This window comes from Silene latifolia, chromosome 2 (genome assembly GCF_048544455.1).
Source record: "Silene latifolia isolate original U9 population chromosome 2, ASM4854445v1, whole genome shotgun sequence".
Classification (NCBI taxonomy): domain Eukaryota; kingdom Viridiplantae; phylum Streptophyta; class Magnoliopsida; order Caryophyllales; family Caryophyllaceae; genus Silene; species Silene latifolia.
The window spans coordinates 41158427-41180341 of NC_133527.1; the positions used below are offsets into that span (position 1 = coordinate 41158427).

The window sequence follows — 21915 nt, forward strand, 5'->3', positions numbered from 1 at the left end:
AGTGAGCCATTTTTGAGAATCGATCAACCACCACCATGATTGAATCTTTACCCCTTTGAGTTCGAGGCAAACCAATAACGAAATCCATGCTTACCTTGTCCCATGGTTGTGTAGGAACTGGTAAGGGAGTGTAAAGCCCCTTAGTGAATGAACTTTTCGACATTTGGCATGTAGCACACCTTGATATCACATATTGCACATCCTTAAGCATCTTAGGCCAATAGAAGTGCTCTCCAAGGATATCATAAGTCTTATTGACGCCAAAGTGTCCAGCCAATGCTCCTCTATGTGCTTCTCTAACCAATAGCTCTCGAATTGAGCTCTTAGGAATACAAAGCTTGTTTCCTTTGAATAAATATCCTTCTTGCACCGAGAAAAAATTAGTAGGACTAATAAGTTCATTTGAAAAATCAGGATCATCTTTGTACAATTCTTTCAATTGCTCAAATCCCAGTAACCTCGCATCAAGTGCAACAAGCAAACAATGCCTCCTTGAAAGCGCATCAGTCACAACATTAGAGTTTCCCATCTTATACTTTGAAGAAAAGGTAAAAGATTGCAAGAACTCTACCCATTTGGCATGTCTTGCATTCAACTTTTGTTGTCCATGAATGTGCTTTAGAGCCTCGTGATCAGAATGTAGAACAAATGGTTTTGGGCGAAGATAATGAGCCCAATGATCCAGCGCTCGCACAATCGCATAGAACTCTGTCATAGGTGGAATACTTCAGCCTTGCTCCACCCAATTTCTCACTGAAGAATGCAATTGGTTGTTTCTCTTGGATTAGAACAGCTCCAACTCCAACTCCGCTAGCATCACATTCAACTTCAAACAATTTGTCAAAGTCGGGTAAAGCTAGAATAGGTGCTGAACATAGTTTATCTTTGATCTCATCAAATGCCTTTTGTGTGCTAGGATTCCACACAAACTCTCCTTTCTTTGTTAGCTCGGTAATAGGTGCAACAATAGAGCTAAAATTTTGAATGAACCTTCGATAAAATGAAGCCAATCCATGAAAACTTCTAACTTCAGTAGTTGTTTTAGGAATAGGCCACGGTTGAATTGCTTCCATTTTTGAAGGATCAACGCTCACCCCTTCTTCTCCAACGATGTAACCAAGAAAGGTCACACTAGGCACCATGAACATGCATTTCTCGAGCTTTCCATAAAGTTTATGTTCTCTTTGTTCTAATGCTTCAACAAATTCTTCAGCATTCATAAAAAAATTCTTATTTTTCTTTCTTACTTTGTTAGGTGACAAGGGTTTCAAGTGGAATCTGTTTTTACCCTTGCTGACAATGTAAATGTTATCCCTACCTTGATGAATAACTTCTCTATCAAACTGCCATGGTCGACCCAATAGAATATGACACGCACTCATGGGTAACACGTCACACCATACTTCATCTTTATAGGGACCCATAACAAATGAAATTAAAGCTTGTTTCTTGACTTTAATCCCATTGTTTTCATTCAACCAATGCAGCATATATGGTTTATGGTGATTACGAGTCTCAAGCTTAAAGGAATCCACCAATTCAGTAGCAACCGCATTTGTGCAAGACCCACTATCAATAATCAAATTGCAAGTCTTACCATGCACCTTACAACGAGCATGGAAAATCTGTTCACGTTGCTCCATTTCAATTGGTGTGGATTGAATATGCAAGTTTCTCACCACGAACATCTCCTTATCAGTGTCATATGATGGTTCGACAATATGAGTGTGAACCTCATCATCTTCTTCATCTTCATCGTTCTGGACAGAACTGACCTCCGTCTTATTTGTCACCACGAAACATGGAGTAATCTCACCTAACTCTTGAAGAGTAAGCGCTCTCTTTTGGGGACATTCGTTAGCGATGTGTCCATAACCTTGGCACTTAAAGCATCTCCTAGTACGCATATCTTTGAAATCAGTAGCAACTTCTTTGCCTTTGTCTTTCAGTTCTTCCTTTTTGGCTTCCTTATTGAACGATGATGTAGCGCTTGACTTATAAAAAGGATTAACACTCTTAGAACCATCACGAGCAACCAGGGGTTTTTTTCCTTTGTCCTGCTTTTCAAACTTAAGAGCAAGCTTACACATATCATTAAAATCAAGGAAATTCCGAACTTCAACTCGTTGGGCCAATGAAGGACTCAAACCCTTAATGAATCGAGCAATTTGCATCTCCTCCCGTTCCTCAAGATCACACACCATAATTAGTCTTTCAAACTCCGTAATGTAATCAGTCACACTTAAATTACCTTGAGAAAGAGATGTAAGCTTCAAGTACTGCTCTTGTTCATAGTCTCTTGGCATGAAGCGGTTTTGCAAGTGCTTCTTCAACTTATTCCAAGTCCCAATCTTACTTTTTCCTTCACGCCTTCTTTGCTTCTTAAGGTTCTCATACCACAAGGATGCATACTTGGTCATTTTCAAGGTAGCAACCTTGAATTGCTTGTGTTCATCATAGCCTTTATATTCAAAGACTCTCTCTGCTTGTCTCACCCAATCTAAGAATTTTTCAGCGTCAAGTTCCCCTTCAAACTCCGGGATATCAAGTTTTAATCCACGATCATCATCATTATTCCTCCTTGGTCCAGGAATGAAATGATGGCTCTCATCGGAATCTGAACTTTCAATGTACCTCCTTCCTTTCTTTCTAAGAGTATGATTACAAATCTGATCAATCTTGTAATCCATTTGTGCCATTCGTTTTGTTAAGTAACCCATACCTTCCTCCCATGGTTCTTGATATGAACCATCATGAGAAGACATCTTTTTTTTTCTCACGGGTGAACAGTACCAAGACGTGAACAATAATTTTTTTTTTCAAGATAATAACACTAGCAATGGATCGTCTTGCTTATGGAAAATCAAGAGCAAAAGCTCTGATACCCATTTGATGTAAAACCGGGTACCGATTTGGTGTGAATTTTAGACATAAAAGGGGCCTGATTTGGTGAAGTATTTTGAGTGATATTTTTGTGTTTTTAGAGTTTAGTTTGAAGCGGAAAATGTTAAGTAAAATGGATATGGATTAGCTAAGAAACCTCGCAAGATAACTCAACTAAAACTGAAATCTTCAACCAAGACCACACAGGAACAAGGAGGGAAACAAAGAATATTTCAACCAAGAACACACAGTAAACAAGGATGAAATAAAGCGCCAACCTCAGAAGGAAGACAAGAACACTCGCAAGCGTTCAAAGTTTGAGAAAAGTTCTCAACACTTGGGTTTATATTTCTAAAATTGGATGCTTTACAAAGGGGGCATTTTGGCCCTTATATAGCAAAAGATGTGCTTGGGCTCCAAGGCAACATTAAATGTTAGGGGCAATTTCCTAAGTGTGCTTGGGCTCCAAGGCATTATTTAAGACTATGTAGAAAAATATGCTAGATTTTTGTAAAAACTAGGTGAGGAAGACTATCTTCATCTTCTCCCTTGGGCGGCACTCTTCCTCTTTTGGACGGCACTTCTTGGGCCCTCACGGGTTTGAGCTAGCTTGTGATAATACCGACGAACTTGACTTCGCATTATTTCTTGATGGACTGTAGGAATACGACTTATTGAGCAGTTGGACTATCAAAGGACGTCCAACTTATCATTGTGACATAGCTCGCATTTCTTTTAGCGCCAAAATAAGGATTCGGACCAGCGTTAAGTAAGAGTGCGCTAGAGCTCGACATTGCTCCTGCATCACGTATAATAAATTACCAGGACTACTCGATCGAGTATGGGCTAATCGATCGAGTGCCCTACGCAGTTCTCAGCACTGTCCAATTTTCGTAAAACGGTCATATTTCACTCGTTTCTTGATCATTTTGGCGTGTGACCTATCGTTAGAATCGTAAAAGAACAAGCTATCACCTCCAAGTGGAATCACATCAAAATCATATATGAATCTCAAGTTATAACAGTTTAAAAACAACTTTGCTGTAATCGGACAACATAACTACTTGATTTTTACTTCCAAACAACTTAAACAACAACAAAGTAAACAAAAACAACTCAATACTTATAAAACCAGTATTCCTAACCACATGTTACTATCTACAAAAGCCAAACAGTAGCACCCATCATACTCATACAATATTCAACTTATCAATCATACTACCCACATGCATTTATTCTATAACTTTACGTAAAAACAATAACATAAATATATATAACATCATATCTCCTAATCACATGTTACTAATATGACCACATCATAAATTCACTTCGTCACATGAACATGCTCCAACATAAATCCCACATCCTCATGCAATTACTACCTCCATCTTTTCCAACCGATTCATCCGTTCAACCACACACTTCATCCAACACATGCATATGAAACAACATTAAACAGGTAGCGATCCCATGACACCCCATAGTGACCGGTTCAAAGTTGTAAGGCGAGTTCGCGACTTTAGGACGTCTCCCAAGTCTTTGCATTAGCTCCTTACAACTCCTACACGGGTTCATTTTAGTTTGACTCCCTAGATTCATTGGGTTCATTAGTTACAAGTTCCAAAATCGTCGCTCTGATACCACTTTGTAACACCCCCATACACCAAGGTTCCTTACCAAGACCACCTAATGCATGGAAGTGCTACCATCTCGGTTACCCGAGATAATGTATATCAAATTGACCATAAAAGAACATACTTCAGATAAATAAGTTTAAAGTGATTACATCAAAATCGACTATAAAGTAAAGTACAACTGTTCTAAAACCAAAATACAACTAAAGTAACAAAAAGTATTATGATATATAACACAACAGAAGACTACTATCAGACTCGTGGCCCCAGCTAATCCCGCGCGGATCCATAGTACACCTGCTAGACAACTGCTTACCACCCCCGAATGGATCACCACAGTTTTTAAAACATTTAAACGGGGTCAGTTACTAATTACACAATATAAGATACAGCAAGATAACAATATACAAATCACCAAACTCCGTCACATTTCCACACACATGACTACACACTAAAGTGTGTAGCTCTGCCAGAATATCCATCACAACAGATATTCCACGCCGCCAGTGGGGGACCGCAGCCGTACCCACCAAATCCCCGCTCATCAACTCCGAGCGAAAACCCAAGTTCCTTAATGTGCACATCCCCTCCTGTGGCGTGTTCCACAGAGGGCAAATCAAGGGCGTGAAGCCACTCTCACAAGTGACTCCACTCAGCCAAGGACGCACCTCGCGAACACAAACAAACACAACCAACCAAATTATACGACAACAATAATTACCAAAGTGATAAAGATCAACAACAGTAAACAACCAACAACAATTCACCATCAACACCATGTAATCAATAATCGAGTAGGGAAACCCTACCTGGAAAATCAATCACCAAGATCGTCACAATCAGCTAATCAGAAACGTTCCTCTACAAAATCACCTCCTATCAATCACACAATCATACAATCACCATTTATTATCAAAATACTCCCCAAATCCCCAAATTACCCGATTAGGGTTTCAACCAAAATCAACAAGACAATATAAAAACTATACTAGGATCTTACCCACAACGCGACGGTATAAAGAACTCTGAAATCCAACGACTCTAGCCCCTTGGATTTGATAGCAATGCGAGAGAAGGATCTTACGTTGTTTGCTTTTCTCTTGTAAAAGTTTTAGAATAAGTACATAGGTAAAAGAATAATGAAGGAAAGGTTTATATAATCTTTTCACGTGTTGCTATCAAACTCAGCAAAACCCGTATAAACCAACTTACTTGATCGAGTAAGTCACTTACTCGATCGAGTGCCCCCTACTCGATCGAGTAACCCACTTACTCGATCGAGTAACCATCAGCAATACACTATTTCGCACGCAATACTCACTTACTCGACAGAGTAACACCTACTCGATAGAGTACCCAACATCACATAAAACCGTAGTATTACATTCACGGCCGAGCAACTTTATTTATGAGTTGGAAATTTTTACAAAATTCTTGGATGTTCCTATAGTGGCCAACTCGACTAAGCATCATGGAACTTGATCAAGTGGGGGTACGCTTGATCGAGCATGGTGGTGTTTTTCGATCGAGCAACCCAGGGTTGCAGCATGCATTTTTTCCGTATTTTCGCAACATATTATTTTATTCTATTCTAATATTTTTCTAAACCGACTTAGATTTACCTAAACATTATATAAACCCATCCTCACCAGATTTTAAAACCCTTTGATTATCGCACAAGCTTTTTGCCCAATATCTCATAAATTAGTGAGAAGGGAGAAAGAGGGAGATCTTGAGCAATCGATTGGGATTTCACAATTTCAAAGTAAAATTAAACCTTTTGCATCGTAAGTTCATGTATTCTCTACTTAGATTGTTATAAGCCTGGCAATTCCTTAATTTACTTGTGGATTAATATAAGACCAAGCCCTATACTCGGAATTTGGGGAATATAGCTATTATTGATCGAACTAGGTAGTATATGTGTAGTGATAGTATAAGTTGTATATTGTAGGCAACAATTTCGTAGATGATCGTTATTAATTTGTGTTTCGCGAGAGAAGAATTGCTAAAAGGTAGGGATCTACCCTACTCATTCGATATTTTAGACGTTTTAAATAGTTGTTTGCTGTCCTTGTAATAATTTGTATTTCTGAGCGAAGACACTCGATCGAATAGGTCGACGGAGTAGGGGATACTCGATAGAGTATAACTGACCGAGTGGGGAAGTTAAGTTAAGGAAACGTCTAACATTGTGGCACTCGACCGAGTAGGGATGACACTCGGTCGAGTGAGGTCTACTCGGTCGAGTAGACCTCGGGTACTCGAACGAATGAGTCGGTCTAGGTTTATTCACCGCTTTAATTTTGATGATTGAGGGAGAGGTTTATATTTCGTTTGATCAGTTTCTAAACTTCATTTTAACTCTAATACATTTTTAAACCCTTCGTCAATCACTTTGCTAAGTCTCCTAATCAGTTTCTAAACTTTATTTTTTTATTGTATTCCCCTTTTGTCATTAACATTGAATTGTCATCTAACTGAATAACAACCAAGGAAATAAGGAAGTTTTTATAATTTTTGTGATATTATTGAATCTTTACTTCATAAAAAATAAATCATCGGACAACCTTAATGCATTTTCATTTGTACTTAGCTACTTTCAAAATCGTGGATGTAATCCGGATCGATGAATATAAAACATTCTTTTAAAAGATAGATTACATTGCGTGATTGGTCAAACAATCATCACTGATTAAACTAACAAACTGAATTTAAACTGTTTTTAAACGACAAGAGATCAAGTTTTCTCCTTATGGGTAAAGAGGTCGATAAATGAAATTAAAATGTTTATATCATGAGTGAGTACCTCCTTCCAAACTTTACCAATTAAACCACCTAGTATGTCCTTTTAGATCATTACTTATATGAATATGTGATTGAACAAGAATGATATATAGAATCAAGTATTACCTTTTGTATTAAAAACAACTCAAAATCGGCTCATTGTGCTATTTCTGCAAGCTAGTTTATATAAATTTTTATAATTTAATACTAGTAAATTGAAACTCGCATGTGCAGTCCATTTGGTGCTTCAACTCTAGGGAACTTCTTAAGCTTGTTTCCTTCAACTTCTTCCCATCTGCATAATTTTTAAACCACATTATAAGCAAACTCTTTATATTGTTTAGAAGTTTCATCGTCTTGAGTTTTCTACGAGACTATTATCGATTTATCGGTTATTTGAAACTAATTCACGTCGATGGGTCAACGTCATTATTTTTAAGCAAAGCGTACTTGAAGTACATTATTTTTAATCAAAGCTTACTTGAAGTAAATTTCATTCAACAAATAACATTTTTATTCACATTTTATCAGAAGGTCCTCTCATGTAAAATTAGTACATTATATTTACCAAATAACAACTCTAGTACTCTTACTATCCTTTACTATTTTTGAGTATCCATATCGTCTATTACTTGATATATGACACTCATACATAATGTATATGCCCTAAAAATTATTAAAATCTTCATAAAATAGCCAAATGTAATTGGATATACTTTATAGCGAGTATGAGTAACATAGAACTATAGAATAACACTTAACACTTAAAATAAACGTAATAGTTTGTTGTGTGTCATACCTGTATCTAGTTACGAGATAATGAAGGAAGGTAGAAACTTCAGCAATGCCTAATTCTTTTCCAGGACAAAGCCTTGTTCCACAACCAAAAATTAAGAAATAATGCTGAGATTCTAAGGATTTTTCCTACATTATACATGAAGTTAAAACATCAGTATTTTATGTAAAAATAATCATCATAGCTATCAAAGATTTTTGGCTTAATTGATTATTGAGTATGGGTAATTACCATCCATCTCCACGGGTTGAAGGAATGTGGGTCAGGGTAAATAAATGGATCATAGTTTATTTCTCTGGTAGCAACATATATTCGCCAACCTTTGGGAATCACAAACCCTATAAATTGTAGAAATTTGGTCAAACATAATCATAATCATTTATTATACGAAGTATTTACTAGCAAATAAAAGTTAAAGCAAACTTATAACCATGAATTCAAGTAACTCTATTCCTTTGAAGATTTGGTCGGTTACAAATTAAATTTAGAGTAAATTAGATTTTACTCCCTATTGAAATCAACTTTTTAAAATTTACTCCATTTTTAATTTTTTTTTTGGTAAAATTGCTCCAAACACCAATTTAAGTGACTTATTTCATCTGTTTTTGAACTTATTCGATTTGTGGCTTAGCCAATCTATACTTTGAAAGGTATAGGTATGTAGACAAATGTAGGGAAAGTTCAAAAATAGAGGAAATAACTCACTTAAATTGTGAGTTTTGAAGCAATTTTAGAAGAAAAAAAATGCAAGTTAAGAGAGTAATTTTAGTAAAAATGCAACTTGAGGGGGTAATTTTAGCAAAAAAAATGCAACTTAAGGAGTAATTTAAAAAAAAATCAAAAGGGAGTAATTTTAAAAAAGATTTCAAAAGGGAGTAAAATCTAATTAACAATATACTAGATATGTAGCCAAAGATGAGTTAGCCTAATGATTAAGAAGACTTGTGATAGGTTAATTACACATTAAATCTTCATTACCTTTAATATTATAATTTTTTTATATTATAATGTCTTGTACATTCTCTTAAAAAAGAAATATAAATAATAAGTATTAAAATGAAAGATGGTTGCTCTACAGAAAATTAATATAACGTCAACCTTGAAGTGCTTACAAAACTAAGCTTCTCTATCAATCACAAATATAAGGACTCCATTATCAACTAATCATGGACCAAAATATACGGGCCGAAATCGCCTAGGCATGAAAAAAAAATTAGATTCTATGTGTGGCATTTTGCATTTATTGCCAAAAATAAATCTTGGTTCATAATTTCGACTTTGCTACTAGCTAGATTTATGCCATCGCTGGCTAGCCAAAAAGGTACTAGCACATAAATTGATAGAGTTAATTGATAATCTATATGGGTTTAAAACCAAGACAAATGCTAGCGCCACAAAGAAATAGATAGTGATGTTACATGCTAGCAGACTCCTATCTCTATTTTAAAAAATGGTATGTTTTTTTTTTATCATAATGTCAATCCAATTTTTATGAATACTTCGTATATGATACCACAATGACAATTATATTAAAAAAAGTATGTATTTTATTGATGTTTGGATTGCGAAAATTAAAGCATCGCATACATGACATTAGTTTAGAGGAGTATGCAGAACTCCGATATGCGAACTCAAATTCAAATTCAAACACTTTTCTTACGTAAAAGCATAATTAATTCTTTATATTATAAGGATCATATTTTAAGCACCATACCACTAGAATCATTAACTTTCCATGATACTTAATGAACTTTATTTTATTTCTTGAAATAAAATACTAAAAGACTTATTAACTTGAAAAGGTGAAAATTAGAAATAGTAAAAAAACGTGGGAGTAATGTTATGGTGCCCTAACAAATTAGAGGAAGTTAGTTTGTCAAACAAACCAAATATTTCCATCTCTTTCATAGTTTTCCTCATGAGCCCGTTAACGACTGTGGCGAGTCTCGAAGTCTCTAATACAACCTGAAAGATTAATATTATGGAGAAGAACAAATTAGATCATATTGTAATAGTATTTATTTCATTAATACAATTTAAATTAAATTTACAATTTGATTTTGTTTTCTTACTGCTCTAGTGAAGCTCATAGACTTATAATCCTCCCATGTGATTGCTTCATCTGCCTTTTTTCTTTCTCTAATAGCGAGGTGCTCATTCTGCCAATTTACACGACAAAAGCTTAGAACTCTGACACCAATATATCATGCAAATTATATAATATGTGAATTAGTAAGATTAGGTCGAAGAAAGGAGAAGAAGACAATAGAATTTTTGAGGAATGATTCTCTGTGTTATTAATTCACTATTGTAATAGATATATATATCAATTAGGTAAAGTATTTACTGAAAGAACAATATACATAATTGTCACATTCCTGATTGTAAAAGATAAGGGATTCTTGTCAATTCTGAACATATACCAATAAGCTTTATTATAATCCATCTTCTTGTAGGGAAGAGAAGATTGAGGTATGAGTAACACTTAGTTATGGTACGGTATCACTAATCATATTTAATATTAGGGTGGTCTTATGTAAGGCCGTTTTATAGTAACTTTGTGTAAAATTGTCTTTTATTGACCAAAGTAGTCGCACAATAAAACTCAATAACTATCTTTGTAAGAACATTTATGTGAAACAACATACAGTTTAGCAAAAAAGATAATGTAAAACTGTCTTACACAAGCTTTTATGTATTATGTAGTCTAATCAAAATATTTTTTTAGTTTAAATATAAATAAAATATGAGCTCGTGATACTAAAACACAAAATCGTTACCCATATTATTGTTATTACTTACTCTAAGTTCATGAAGAACATGAGGATGATCATGAAGATACTTAACAGCCATCATTGAAGTGGTAGAGACAGTTTCATAGCCAGAATAAACAATTGTAATGATGAGATCAATGATGTCTTCATCACTTAATTTATACTTGTTGTCCTCTTCTTTTAGAAGGCAACCAAGCATATCATCTTGTGTTGCTTTTGACACTCTTCTGTCTTCTATTAACTTTCTCAAAATGTTTACTATATTTTCCCTTGCCTATCATTCCATTAAAATTAAATAATTAGTCGTTTATAAAGTCAATTTCGTTTTATAATAATTGGCTAAACATAAAATTAAACAAGTTCATGAATATATAATTAACCTTAATACCCATATGGTAATTGGTACCAGGAAGTTTTATAGGCAAAGATATTGTTCCTAACACAAGTTTGAAGAATTCATTCTTGAATTCATTGGCAATTGAACTTGAGTCAATGCTAGCGATTTGCTTCAATGATGAGAAAAAAGCCATCTGAGCACAAACAAATGCATTCATGTTTTATTAGAAGTGAAAGACTATATATATGTTAAAAATAACTTGGACTTATATGCTAGACATATAACTAGACCAATGTTGTTAGGACCGCGATCATACTTTGGATCAATGAGATTACTAGCATCGAATACGATAGGATTGAATCGTAGAATCCTAAGATCCTACACATTAACTAAAATACATTATTATGTTATTATAATATATTAAAATCAAGTGTTTAAACAAGAAAAAAATATTATCTTATCATGTGCCGACAAATCTAATTTATAGTAGTTTTCTATCCTAAAGTCATATATAAAATTTTGGTAACCGAAAAAAAATTAAAATGTTACTAATACAGGACCGGGTCGTATAATCGTAGTAGGATCGGGTTAATAAGATTCTACTTTAAAAAAATTCAGACAAGTTGAATCGTAAGATCATACAAAATTAAGATTCTACCAAGAATCGAGATCGGTCATGGGTGGAGATTTTAACAACAACGACGTGGACAATGTTACCCGAAAGTATACGTAGATATAAACATATATACAATTATTGAATGATGAATGGATTAAAATTTAAGTGGAAAAAGAAATTGGTTATAAAAGTCATTTTAAATACAAACAACAAAGACAAATCACTAAGAAATCCCAAAATTGAATATATATATATATATATATATATATATATATATATATATATATATATATATAGAGAAGGGTTCTTATAAGGTCCTCTTATCATATAAGTCCCTAAGTCCTTATAAGGGCCTTTGGATGGAAGGGATGGAGGGATGAGATTACATCTCATTCAAGGGTCACAATTCTCCCTCCCTAATCTCTTTCCCTAATTGTGTATAACTCTACCTAATTTTGTACAACTCTATCAACATTCTAATCTCCCAACTCACTCCCTCATTATTCATTCATTCACACTTCTCTCATACACTCATTCTCTCTCATCTTTCTCTCATTCTCTCAAAAAAAAAAAACCAAATCAACAAAAAAAAAACCAACAAAAAAAAACCAAAAAAAAAGAAAAACAAGAACAACTTCATCGACAACAACAAACCACCTTTCCACCACCATTCACCACCACCATACCGTCCTCCCTCCTTTACTCAACCACCATTCACCATCACCATTCACCGCCACCATACCGTCAGACCACACCACCGGGACCACCAACAACCAATCCCGACTCCACCACCACGCATCCCTCTCACAAACCCAAAACCACAACCACAAAAGAACCTGCTGCCGCCACTGCCAGTCACCACCAACGCCCAAGCAGCCACGACATCTCGCCATTTCCTCCATCTACCACGACACCACCACAGAACCCGACATCCCCCTTCCTTCTCTGCTCCTCCAACACCGCCATCACCAAACAACCCCACCGCCCTCGCCGGCCTCCCTCCTTCTCGTTTTTTCTTTTTTTTTTTAGATCTGGGGCGGAGGGTGACGGTTATGGATCGCTGGTGGTTTTATGGGCGACGGTTGTGCTGGTTGTCGGCCATCGTTCTCTCCTTTTCAGTTTTTTTTTTTAATTTGTGGTTGGGTATTGATGATTTGTTTGATTATCTTCCGTTTTTTTGTGGTTGGGTGTTTGTTTGTGCTGATTTTCATGTTTTTAATTTGTGGTTGGGTGTTTTTTTTTTATATTCCTAAAAGTTACATAAAATTATATTAAAATCAACAAATCTAGACCGATGGCGTTTGGATTCATGTTTGGATTCATGTATTTCTTTTGATGATGTTTGGATTGACTTTGATTTTAGATCTAGTTTTTATATTTTGGTTTTGTTATTGTTATTATTGGTTTTGGTTTTTTTATTATTGTTATTTGGTTTTTGTCATTGTTATTTGGTTTTTTATTGTAGATGTAGTTTTGGTTAGTTTTACGGTTTTTTTTCTTTTTAATTTTCAGATCTATATAGGAAATTAATTTTTTTTTAAGTTTCATATTTTGGGCTAAAGTTATACAATAGTCAAAATAGAGTTATACTATTAATGTCTAAAGTTATACATTGTATAAATTGAAGTTACACAAATTTGTTATTTGATTTTTTGGACTAAAGTTATACATCTTGTCTATTAAAGTTATACACTGCGTGCACTAGAGTTATACACACGATATTTAAATTTGGTTTTTTTATTGTTATTTGGTTTATTTTAGATTTCGGGTTTGGTTGGGTTGTTGGTTTTTTGGTTTTATTATTGTTATTTGGTTTTTTGTTTTTGTTATTATGAGTTTTTTTGGTTTTTGTTATTATTCTTTTTTTTTTCAAATTTTTCATATTTATTGTTTGATTTTTTTACTATTTACGACTAAAGTTATACATTTTATGACTAAAGTTATACATTTTATGACCAAAGTTATACAAAAAAAAACTAAAGTTATACAAAAATTGGACTAAAGTTATACAAAAAATTGGACTAAAATTATACAAAAATGGACCAAAGTTATACAAAAATGGACTAAAGTTATACAAATATGGACTAAAGTTATACAAAAATAGACTGAAGTTATACAAAAATAGACCAAAGTTATACAAAAAAAGACAAAAGTTATTCAAAAATCGACCAGAGTTATACAAAAATGCACCAAAGTTATACAAAAATTGGACTAAAGTCATACAACAATGGACTAAAGTTATACAAAAAATTGGACTAAAGTTATACAAAAATGAACCAAAGTTATACAAAAATGAACCAAAGTTATACAAAAATGGACGAGTTATACAAAAATGCGAGAGTTATACAAAAAATTGGACTAAAGTTATACAAAAAATGAACCAAAGTTATACAAAAATGAACCAGAGTTATACAAAAATGCACCAGAGTTATACAAAAATACACCAGAGTTATACAAAAATGGACTAACTTTTGTATAACTCGTGCATTTTTGTAAAACTCGTGCATTTTTGTATAACTTTGGTTCATTTTTGTATAACTTTGGTTCATTTTTTGTATAACTTTAGTCCAATTTTTTGTATAACTCTCGTCCATTTTTGTATAACTCGGTCCATTTTTGTATAACTTTGGTTCATTTTTGTATAACTTTAGTCCAATTTTTTGTATAACTTTAGTCCATTGTTGTATGACTTTAGTCCAATTTTTGTATAACTTTGGTGCATTTTTGTATAACTCTGGTCGATTTTTGAATAACTTTGGTTCATTTTTGTATAACTTTGGTTCATTTTTGTATAACTTTAGTCCAATTTTTGTATAACTTTAGTCCAATTTTTTGTATAACTTTAGTCCAATTTTTGTATAACTTTGGTCTTTTTTTGTATAACTTTGGTATATTTTTGTATAACTTTGGTTCATTTTTGTATAACTTAGTCAATTTTTGTATAGCTTTAGTCCTTATTTGTATAACTTTAGTCAATATTTTAGTAGATCTTAGTTGAAAAAAAGTACATCACCAAAAAAAACGATATTTAAAACCCGAAATTTTTATTTAAAAAACGTATAATAAGAATAGATTTGAAAAGAATAAATAACAATAAAAACTAACAAAAATTAAGAAATAGAATAAACCGACCCCAAACAACTAATTTAACACAAAATCGGAAAAAAAAAAAAAAAAAAAAAAAGTGACGAAAATAAACCGAGACGCAAAATCTGGAAAAAAAAAAAAAAAAAAAAAAAAAAAAAAAAACGAGTTTATATAATTACCGACGGCGGTGGTGGAGGTGGCGGTGGATGTGGGCGGTGGGTGGTGTCGGGTGGGATAGTGGTGGGTGGTGGTGAATGAGGAAGAGAGAAATGAATTTTATTTATTTGGATTTTTTGGGTTTTTTTTATTTATTTGGAATTTTTGGGTTTTTTTTTATTTATTTGGATTTTTTGGGTTTTTTATTTATTTGGATTTTTTGGGTTTTTTTTTTTTAGAGAAGAGAAGAGTGAAATGTGTGAGATGAGAGAGAAATAGGTGGGTAGAAAACAAATATATAGTAAATTAGTGGTTAATTAGGGTGGATTAGTAAAGTGTGTTAATTTGCTTGTATAATGACTTTTGGTGGGTTCATCTCATCCCTCCATCTCCCTCCATCCAATGGCTCACAAAAGACCTTATGGACTCAAATATATAATGGACCTTAGTTGATCCTTCCTCTATATATATATATATATAATTAATGACTTGAACATATGGAGTATAAGTTAAGGATATAAAGTCCGACTTTTGGACTTGACTTAATCATACATGTAATACTCCGTATTTTATTGTGTAGCACTCGGTCGAGTATGGGGGTGTACTCGACTGGGTGGAATGTATTCGGGCGAGTTGGTATGACCGAGTAAGTTAGGGATCTTGATCTACTTCGATATTGGTGTCACTCGACCGAGTATTGGTGACACTCGGCCGAGTAGTGGCTACTCGGTCGAGTAATCCCCTTGTACTTGGTTTGAGTATGTTTTCCCTGGTTCAGTCTCAGTCAGTTTCTAACATCATTTGAAACCCTTAAACTCTTCCTAAACATTTCCTAATAAATTTATTCTTCTTATCCTAATCATCCTTGTGAGAGATTTGTGGCGATTGTCGGATTAGGGCTTCAACCTTCACCATCGATTGCATTCCCTTACGTAAGTTTTAAATCTAATTAAGATGTTTAATAAGTTTTCTTTTCATAAGAACCACATATCTTGGGATTTGGGGGAATTGTTATCATACGGGTACTAAATAAAGTTTATAGTGATTATATGCGATTATTGTGTGCAGGTGACGGCTTCGTAGAAGATTGATATTGAATTGCTTTTGAATTTGCTTGGTTTCGCTAAGGTAGGGTTTCCCTAGTGAGTTTCAGTTAGTATAAATAATTAAATGAATGTGGTGATTATCGTTGTTAGTGTTACTTGTTGATGATGATGTGTTATATGTTTGTGATCGTTGTACCATGGAGTTGGTGGTTGTGGTTGTGGTTGTGGTTGTGGTTGTGGTTGTGAAGCAGTATCGGGAGATTGACTTCACCTCCAAGGTCGCTCCTTGTGGCTCTCGTAAACAAGGAGGATGTTCATATTAAGGATCCGAGTTTAGTCACTTATGTAGGGCAGAGGTGATCCACGGTGATACGGAGCCTGACAGAGGGTTTCCATGGTTCAGCCCAGACGCTAGCAGAGGACTAGGTTTATCCCAGAGCCTATATGATATATGACTGATGAGATGGATGGTGGTATGGTGGTGTGACTTTTGATGATATCATTATATGGTTTTATCGTTCTTATGCACAGGGGCGGATCTACAGGGGGTGATGGGGGGTGCTCACCCCCATTATTTTTATAAAAAAAAAATTAAAGTAGTTCAGCGAAAAAAATTAAAGCCAAGCTGAAGGTGTTTGGTGGGTCTGTCGAGGTCTCTCCTTTGGTGGCAACTGGAAAGGATGATTGTTTGTGGCGGTGCAGGATGAGATCCATCAATAAAGTGGTAGAGTTCATAGCGTTGAAGGAGGAAGACTATTTGAAGACTCCATGAGAGATAGTTGGTGGAGGTAAGTTTCTGACATGTTAAAAAATTACGTTGCAGAAGTGGGTTTGAAGGCTAGTGAATGTTGGTGATGATGAGAACATAGGCCATGGAAACAAAAAAAAAAGGTTTACCGGCAAGTGTTGAGGTGGTGCAGGGGAATAGATTTGGAAATCTAGGGTTAGGCTATGGAGGTGGAACGAGTTTTTGAGATTTTTTGTCTATCCAATCTGAGTTTTGATATAATAGCTTTCCTATTTGTTTTTGTTGGCTAGGATAATGGGTAATCGTTTTTGCTGGGCCTGTTTTGGTTAGACTCGATTTGGGTGTCTGATTAGTATCGAATCATGTAATGGTTACCCAATTCTTTAACTTTTTCACTTATTGTCTAATTGTTTTTCCTACAGATGAAGAAGATTAGGCTGAAAAGTAGACTCATATCGCATGTACTAGTTAAAACTAACGACAAGTTAATTCCGTCTAGTTGAAACTAAAAAGAACTCGTTTTTTTGCCCCAAACCCTTAGCGTAAATTATAATTTTAATTATTTGAGTAACGATTTTTTTGTGTTATTTTTAATATGATAAATTTTATCGAATACCCCCATTGCGTAAATCATGTTTTCGCCACTGCTTATGCATATGATTGTCTGTGTTAGCTGTTAGTGACCTTATGTGCGTTTTATGACTTTGACTTATCTGCGGTGATCCATTTGATATTGTTGATTAATGGTGAGTAGTGAGTCTAGACATGCGATCATGTGGTTTCTATGAGTTGTTGTTGGGGATGTTGGAGGATGCGTGACATCACCGAGTCTCACTTAGTTCAGATGACAGTTATATTTAGTTATTTTGTATTTCCGTTGTTAGACATTTGAATTTAGATTTGAGTTGTAATCAGTAATTTATGATTGAGTTAATAAAGTTGTTGAACTATTCTTTTATTGTTTATTTGCTATAACTTCCTCGGGCAACTAAGTTGGTAATGCCTTTTTTTATTTGGGAAGGTCTTGCTAAAGGCTCCTGGTAGATGGAGGTGTTACAATACACTCGTGGATGCGTCTTAATTGAAAGATCAAACTGAATTTATGACCTAATGACAATAAAAAAAACGACTTGATTCATCTTAAACCCGATTCACACAATCTCTCGTGTCCTTATGTCCATATACAAAATCACTGTGATAAGGTTTAATTTCATGTTTTAAAAAAATTACAAAAATTTAAGGAGGGGTATCTTACATTAAATATAGTCTCATGTCGTAATGTGAGACCAATCATATTCAATCTAAAGTATCGCCTTTATGGTCATCAATTCATTGAGAACAAAATTAGTGAATAATACCTACAATATGAATCAACATCATAATCCCACTAATACACAGTAGTAGAGCTACACCTAGTAATTAATGAGCCAAAAAAAATTTGGGTCGAATAAATAATTCAATAAGGTAGAGTAAGATAAAAATGAGGTAGTTAAAAGTCAAAAATTATGTGCTAAAATTTTTATACTTTTTATTCTTCTATCCTCCTTTGTTATACCACCGTAATACACGAGAACTTATTAAAAGGAAAAAGGAGGATAAAAAAATTACCTCTTTAGTCTTTAGTTGGATGTCAATGACATGATTACCCCAATTGCTGAGATGGGATCTCATGAATTCATCAATATTAGGAAGAATACGATGCGCAAGCATGGTGGGACTAATGAGGGAGAGGAGTGCACCTCTCATGAACTTGTGGGTGGAGCCATGAACAGCAGCAATATTACGTCTACCAAGTATGTCTAAAAAAGATTCAGGGTACCCTGGCACTAACCCTTTTCCTTCATTTACTAGTATGTACCTATTTCTCTCTAAATCCGTTGATACTATTGTCGGGCATCCTAGTAAATGTGACTTGAAAAAACTCCCATACCTGCATTTAATCAGAGAAATCCATATTATGGTTAGTGTGAATTGCATTTTTATATTGTATGGCCGTAATTAACAGTACGTCTCATGAGAGACCATCTACTACTAATTTAGTGTGAGACATAATAGGGAAAAAAAGAAATTCAGTGAGTCCCCCACTCCATCATGTGAGAGATCTCTCAATAACGCTATTGAGAGACCATCTCTCTGGAGTTTTTGTGAATTAATTTTCTGTGAGGTTGTTTGTCAGTAAGTATATTTTGAACGTCGATTATGAAGCAACAACATTATAACTTCACGATTAAACTTTATTAGAAGACTAACAAAATGACTAGATGATAAATTATAATTAAATGATCTTATATGCAAATATTTGTATCGTTTGGATTTTGCAACGATGTATATTTATTTATTAGAAGCACAAATAATATATAACGAGCAAGATTATATATAAAAATGAAGAAGCATAATTAATTTAGGCTGCAATAAAAAAAAGTTGTAGATTTGTCTAAGGTTCATGATGGAATGAAAGTTAGTAAAGCATTCACCTAAACTAACTAAATCTTGATATTTTAAATTATTCAACCAAAATTTAGGCTTTACGTTTTTCTCCCCTGAAATCTTTATTTTTTCCGACTCTTCTACTATTTGAATCTATAAAACAAAAAAAAAAACTATTTTATCCATTCATAACATTTTTATACAGCAATACAAATATTTTGTAATTTGGCATAAACATATTAGATTGAATGAATAGAGCGAGTATTTGGTTATGGGACTAAAAAAGATAGTAGAAGATTATAATACATGATAAAAAATTATTAGAAGATGCATTAAAATACCAAAATAAAAGGGGATTCTATTTATCTTTTTTTTTTTTTGGTGAAGAAGATGAAGTAGCAAACCTAGCTGTTTGATTCTTCATGAAGTCAGGGCCTTGTTTGAGAAACTCAGTGGTCTCACCAATAATTGGCCAGCCCAAGGTGCCGCGTGGCAATCCTTTTTTCCTATATTTCAACTCATTCCATCTTAATAAGACCGATGAACAACATATTAAGGTCATAATCACTGCAATTATCACTATTAATACTTCCATTTTTTGTTGTTTTTTGATGAATATTCTTGATTTTAAGGGAAATGAGGATCACTTTATTACAACTAACAAAATAAAGTTATGGAGGTGATTATGATTGTATATATAGGCATATGGCCTTTGGAACTAGATTTATTATTAGCCTATTATTATATAATGCGGCCACAATCATGGTTACTAAATTCTCGCTACTTCTTTTCATGATAGGGTATTTTTTTTACCATATCCATGCGATATATAGTTTCCGATTAATATTTAGCTAATTATATTAGTATGATTGAATTTTAAATAGTTGGTTGGTCTATGAAATTCACTTAGCAAAATTTGTTAGAAGCATTTTGTAACCAATATAGATTAATTTTAGATTAGCATAAGTATTGCTTATGTGGAATAATAATGGATATGTAGTCTTCTATTCAATAAGGTGTCTCATCTTCTATCTCTTATAACAAGAAAAGTTTCTACTACACTTGGTGTACCACGGCTAATGAGAAGCCATATATTTATTCTACTTCAATTCTACTTAGTAATTTAATAGTATTGATGTATAATGTCGTTTACTTCTTATTCTTAGAGGTTGGAGCGTAAAATGATCATGTGATACATTTGCTTTGGTACATCAAATTAAGTCGTATATTTATTTGAATATTGTAATTCCAAATATATGATATAACAAATAAAGAAAGTACTGGAACATGTGTTGAGGTGCCATCTAAGACCGAAAATCTTTACTCGCAATAATGTGATTTGCTTTACATTTGCGTTATAAAAACAACACTGGTTGTATATTCTACTAATATGAGCTCGAGTTTAGATAGAATGATCTTGTAGAAATGTTTCTTTGATTTATTTCAGTTCTTAATATGTGTCGTTAGGACAAATATTAAAAAAATGTGTTATTCGATTTACAAGTCAAATAAAATAACTAATAATTGATTAATTCACTAAATTTTATGCAATCAGCTATTATCAAACAAGTCTACGATAAAGTATAACAACTACGACATCTTATATAAGTTAAGGGTAACTTTTGGACCACATAAAGTCATAAATCCGATAACTACTCTTTGAGAAAACGTAAGATATATATCTTATTTTCTTTGTTGAATACGTGGGATATTTCTTGTTTTCGATTTTATTTGGATTTTTTTGGGGAGCTTTGACAAAAAAAATTGTTAATAAATATAACGAAAAAAGAATGATATCAACTCGATTTGAGTGATCTAATTAGGTTAGTTATCTTTCCTAATAAATATATATATCAAGAATCACACTAAGAAGAAATGTTAATAGACCCAGTTATTTAAGAAACAAATATATTTTTATAAGAAAGAAACAAATATATTTTTATTTAAGAAACAAATATATATTTTAAAAGAAAGAAATAAATAAGTTAATAGACCCAGTTAGAAGTAAAATTGCTTGTGTTTATTACCCTATGTAAAATTTCCATTGAAGAAATGCCATATCAGTTTAATTGTAATGTGCATTATCTGTAGAAATGTTCTATCAGTTTAATTGTAATGTGCATTAGTTGTAGTCATAATGTGCATGTAATTGTAATGTGCATCATTTGTAGTCTTATGGGAAAAATGACTATTAGAAGAAATGTCCTATTAGTTTAATTGTAATGTGCATTATCTGTAGTCATAATCCGCAAGATAATTGTAATACGCATCATTTGTAGTCTTATAGAAAAAACACCATTAGAAGAATTGTCCTATCAGTTTAATTGTAACTAGTGTAGATCCCCGTGCTACAGCACGGTATTTTTAGTTTTGTTTTATAAAGAGACATTCTCATTAAATTAATTATATAAATTAACTGTACCTTTAATGTTATAATGTACTTGTGGACGTATAGCGGTCGGAAAGCCACGTTTGGAGGCGTAGAAATGCTTTCAACCGGATCGCTTTAGATCGGTCGGTTTCGTCTCGGCAAAGGTCTCGAAACGATGTTAAAGATGTTCGGAGTCGCCACCAAGCATTTGTGGAATGCTTAGAACCCGTTCGAATCCACTTTATACCCAGGT

The 21915-nt window shown here is 33.6% G+C and overlaps 2 protein-coding genes across 2 annotated transcripts; both read right to left on the reverse strand.

Annotated features, from left to right (window-relative positions):
- Positions 1-632: 632 nt before the first annotated feature.
- On the reverse strand, positions 633-2765 carry LOC141640277 (uncharacterized). Its single transcript, XM_074449129.1, has one exon. It carries the CDS (start codon positions 2763-2765, stop codon positions 633-635), a length of 2133 nt encoding a protein of 710 aa, XP_074305230.1.
- A 4746-nt stretch (positions 2766-7511) lies between these two features.
- LOC141629399 (cytochrome P450 85A-like) lies at positions 7512-19886 on the reverse strand. Its single transcript, XM_074442412.1, has 9 exons — positions 19696-19886; positions 18473-18794; positions 11255-11404; positions 10903-11148; positions 10173-10259; positions 9987-10065; positions 8332-8438; positions 8104-8228; positions 7512-7599 (listed from the first exon to the last, which is right to left on the reverse strand). The coding sequence occupies exons 1-9, from the start codon at positions 19884-19886 to the stop codon at positions 7512-7514; spliced, it is 1395 nt and encodes a 464-aa protein (XP_074298513.1).
- Positions 19887-21915: the final 2029 nt, after the last annotated feature.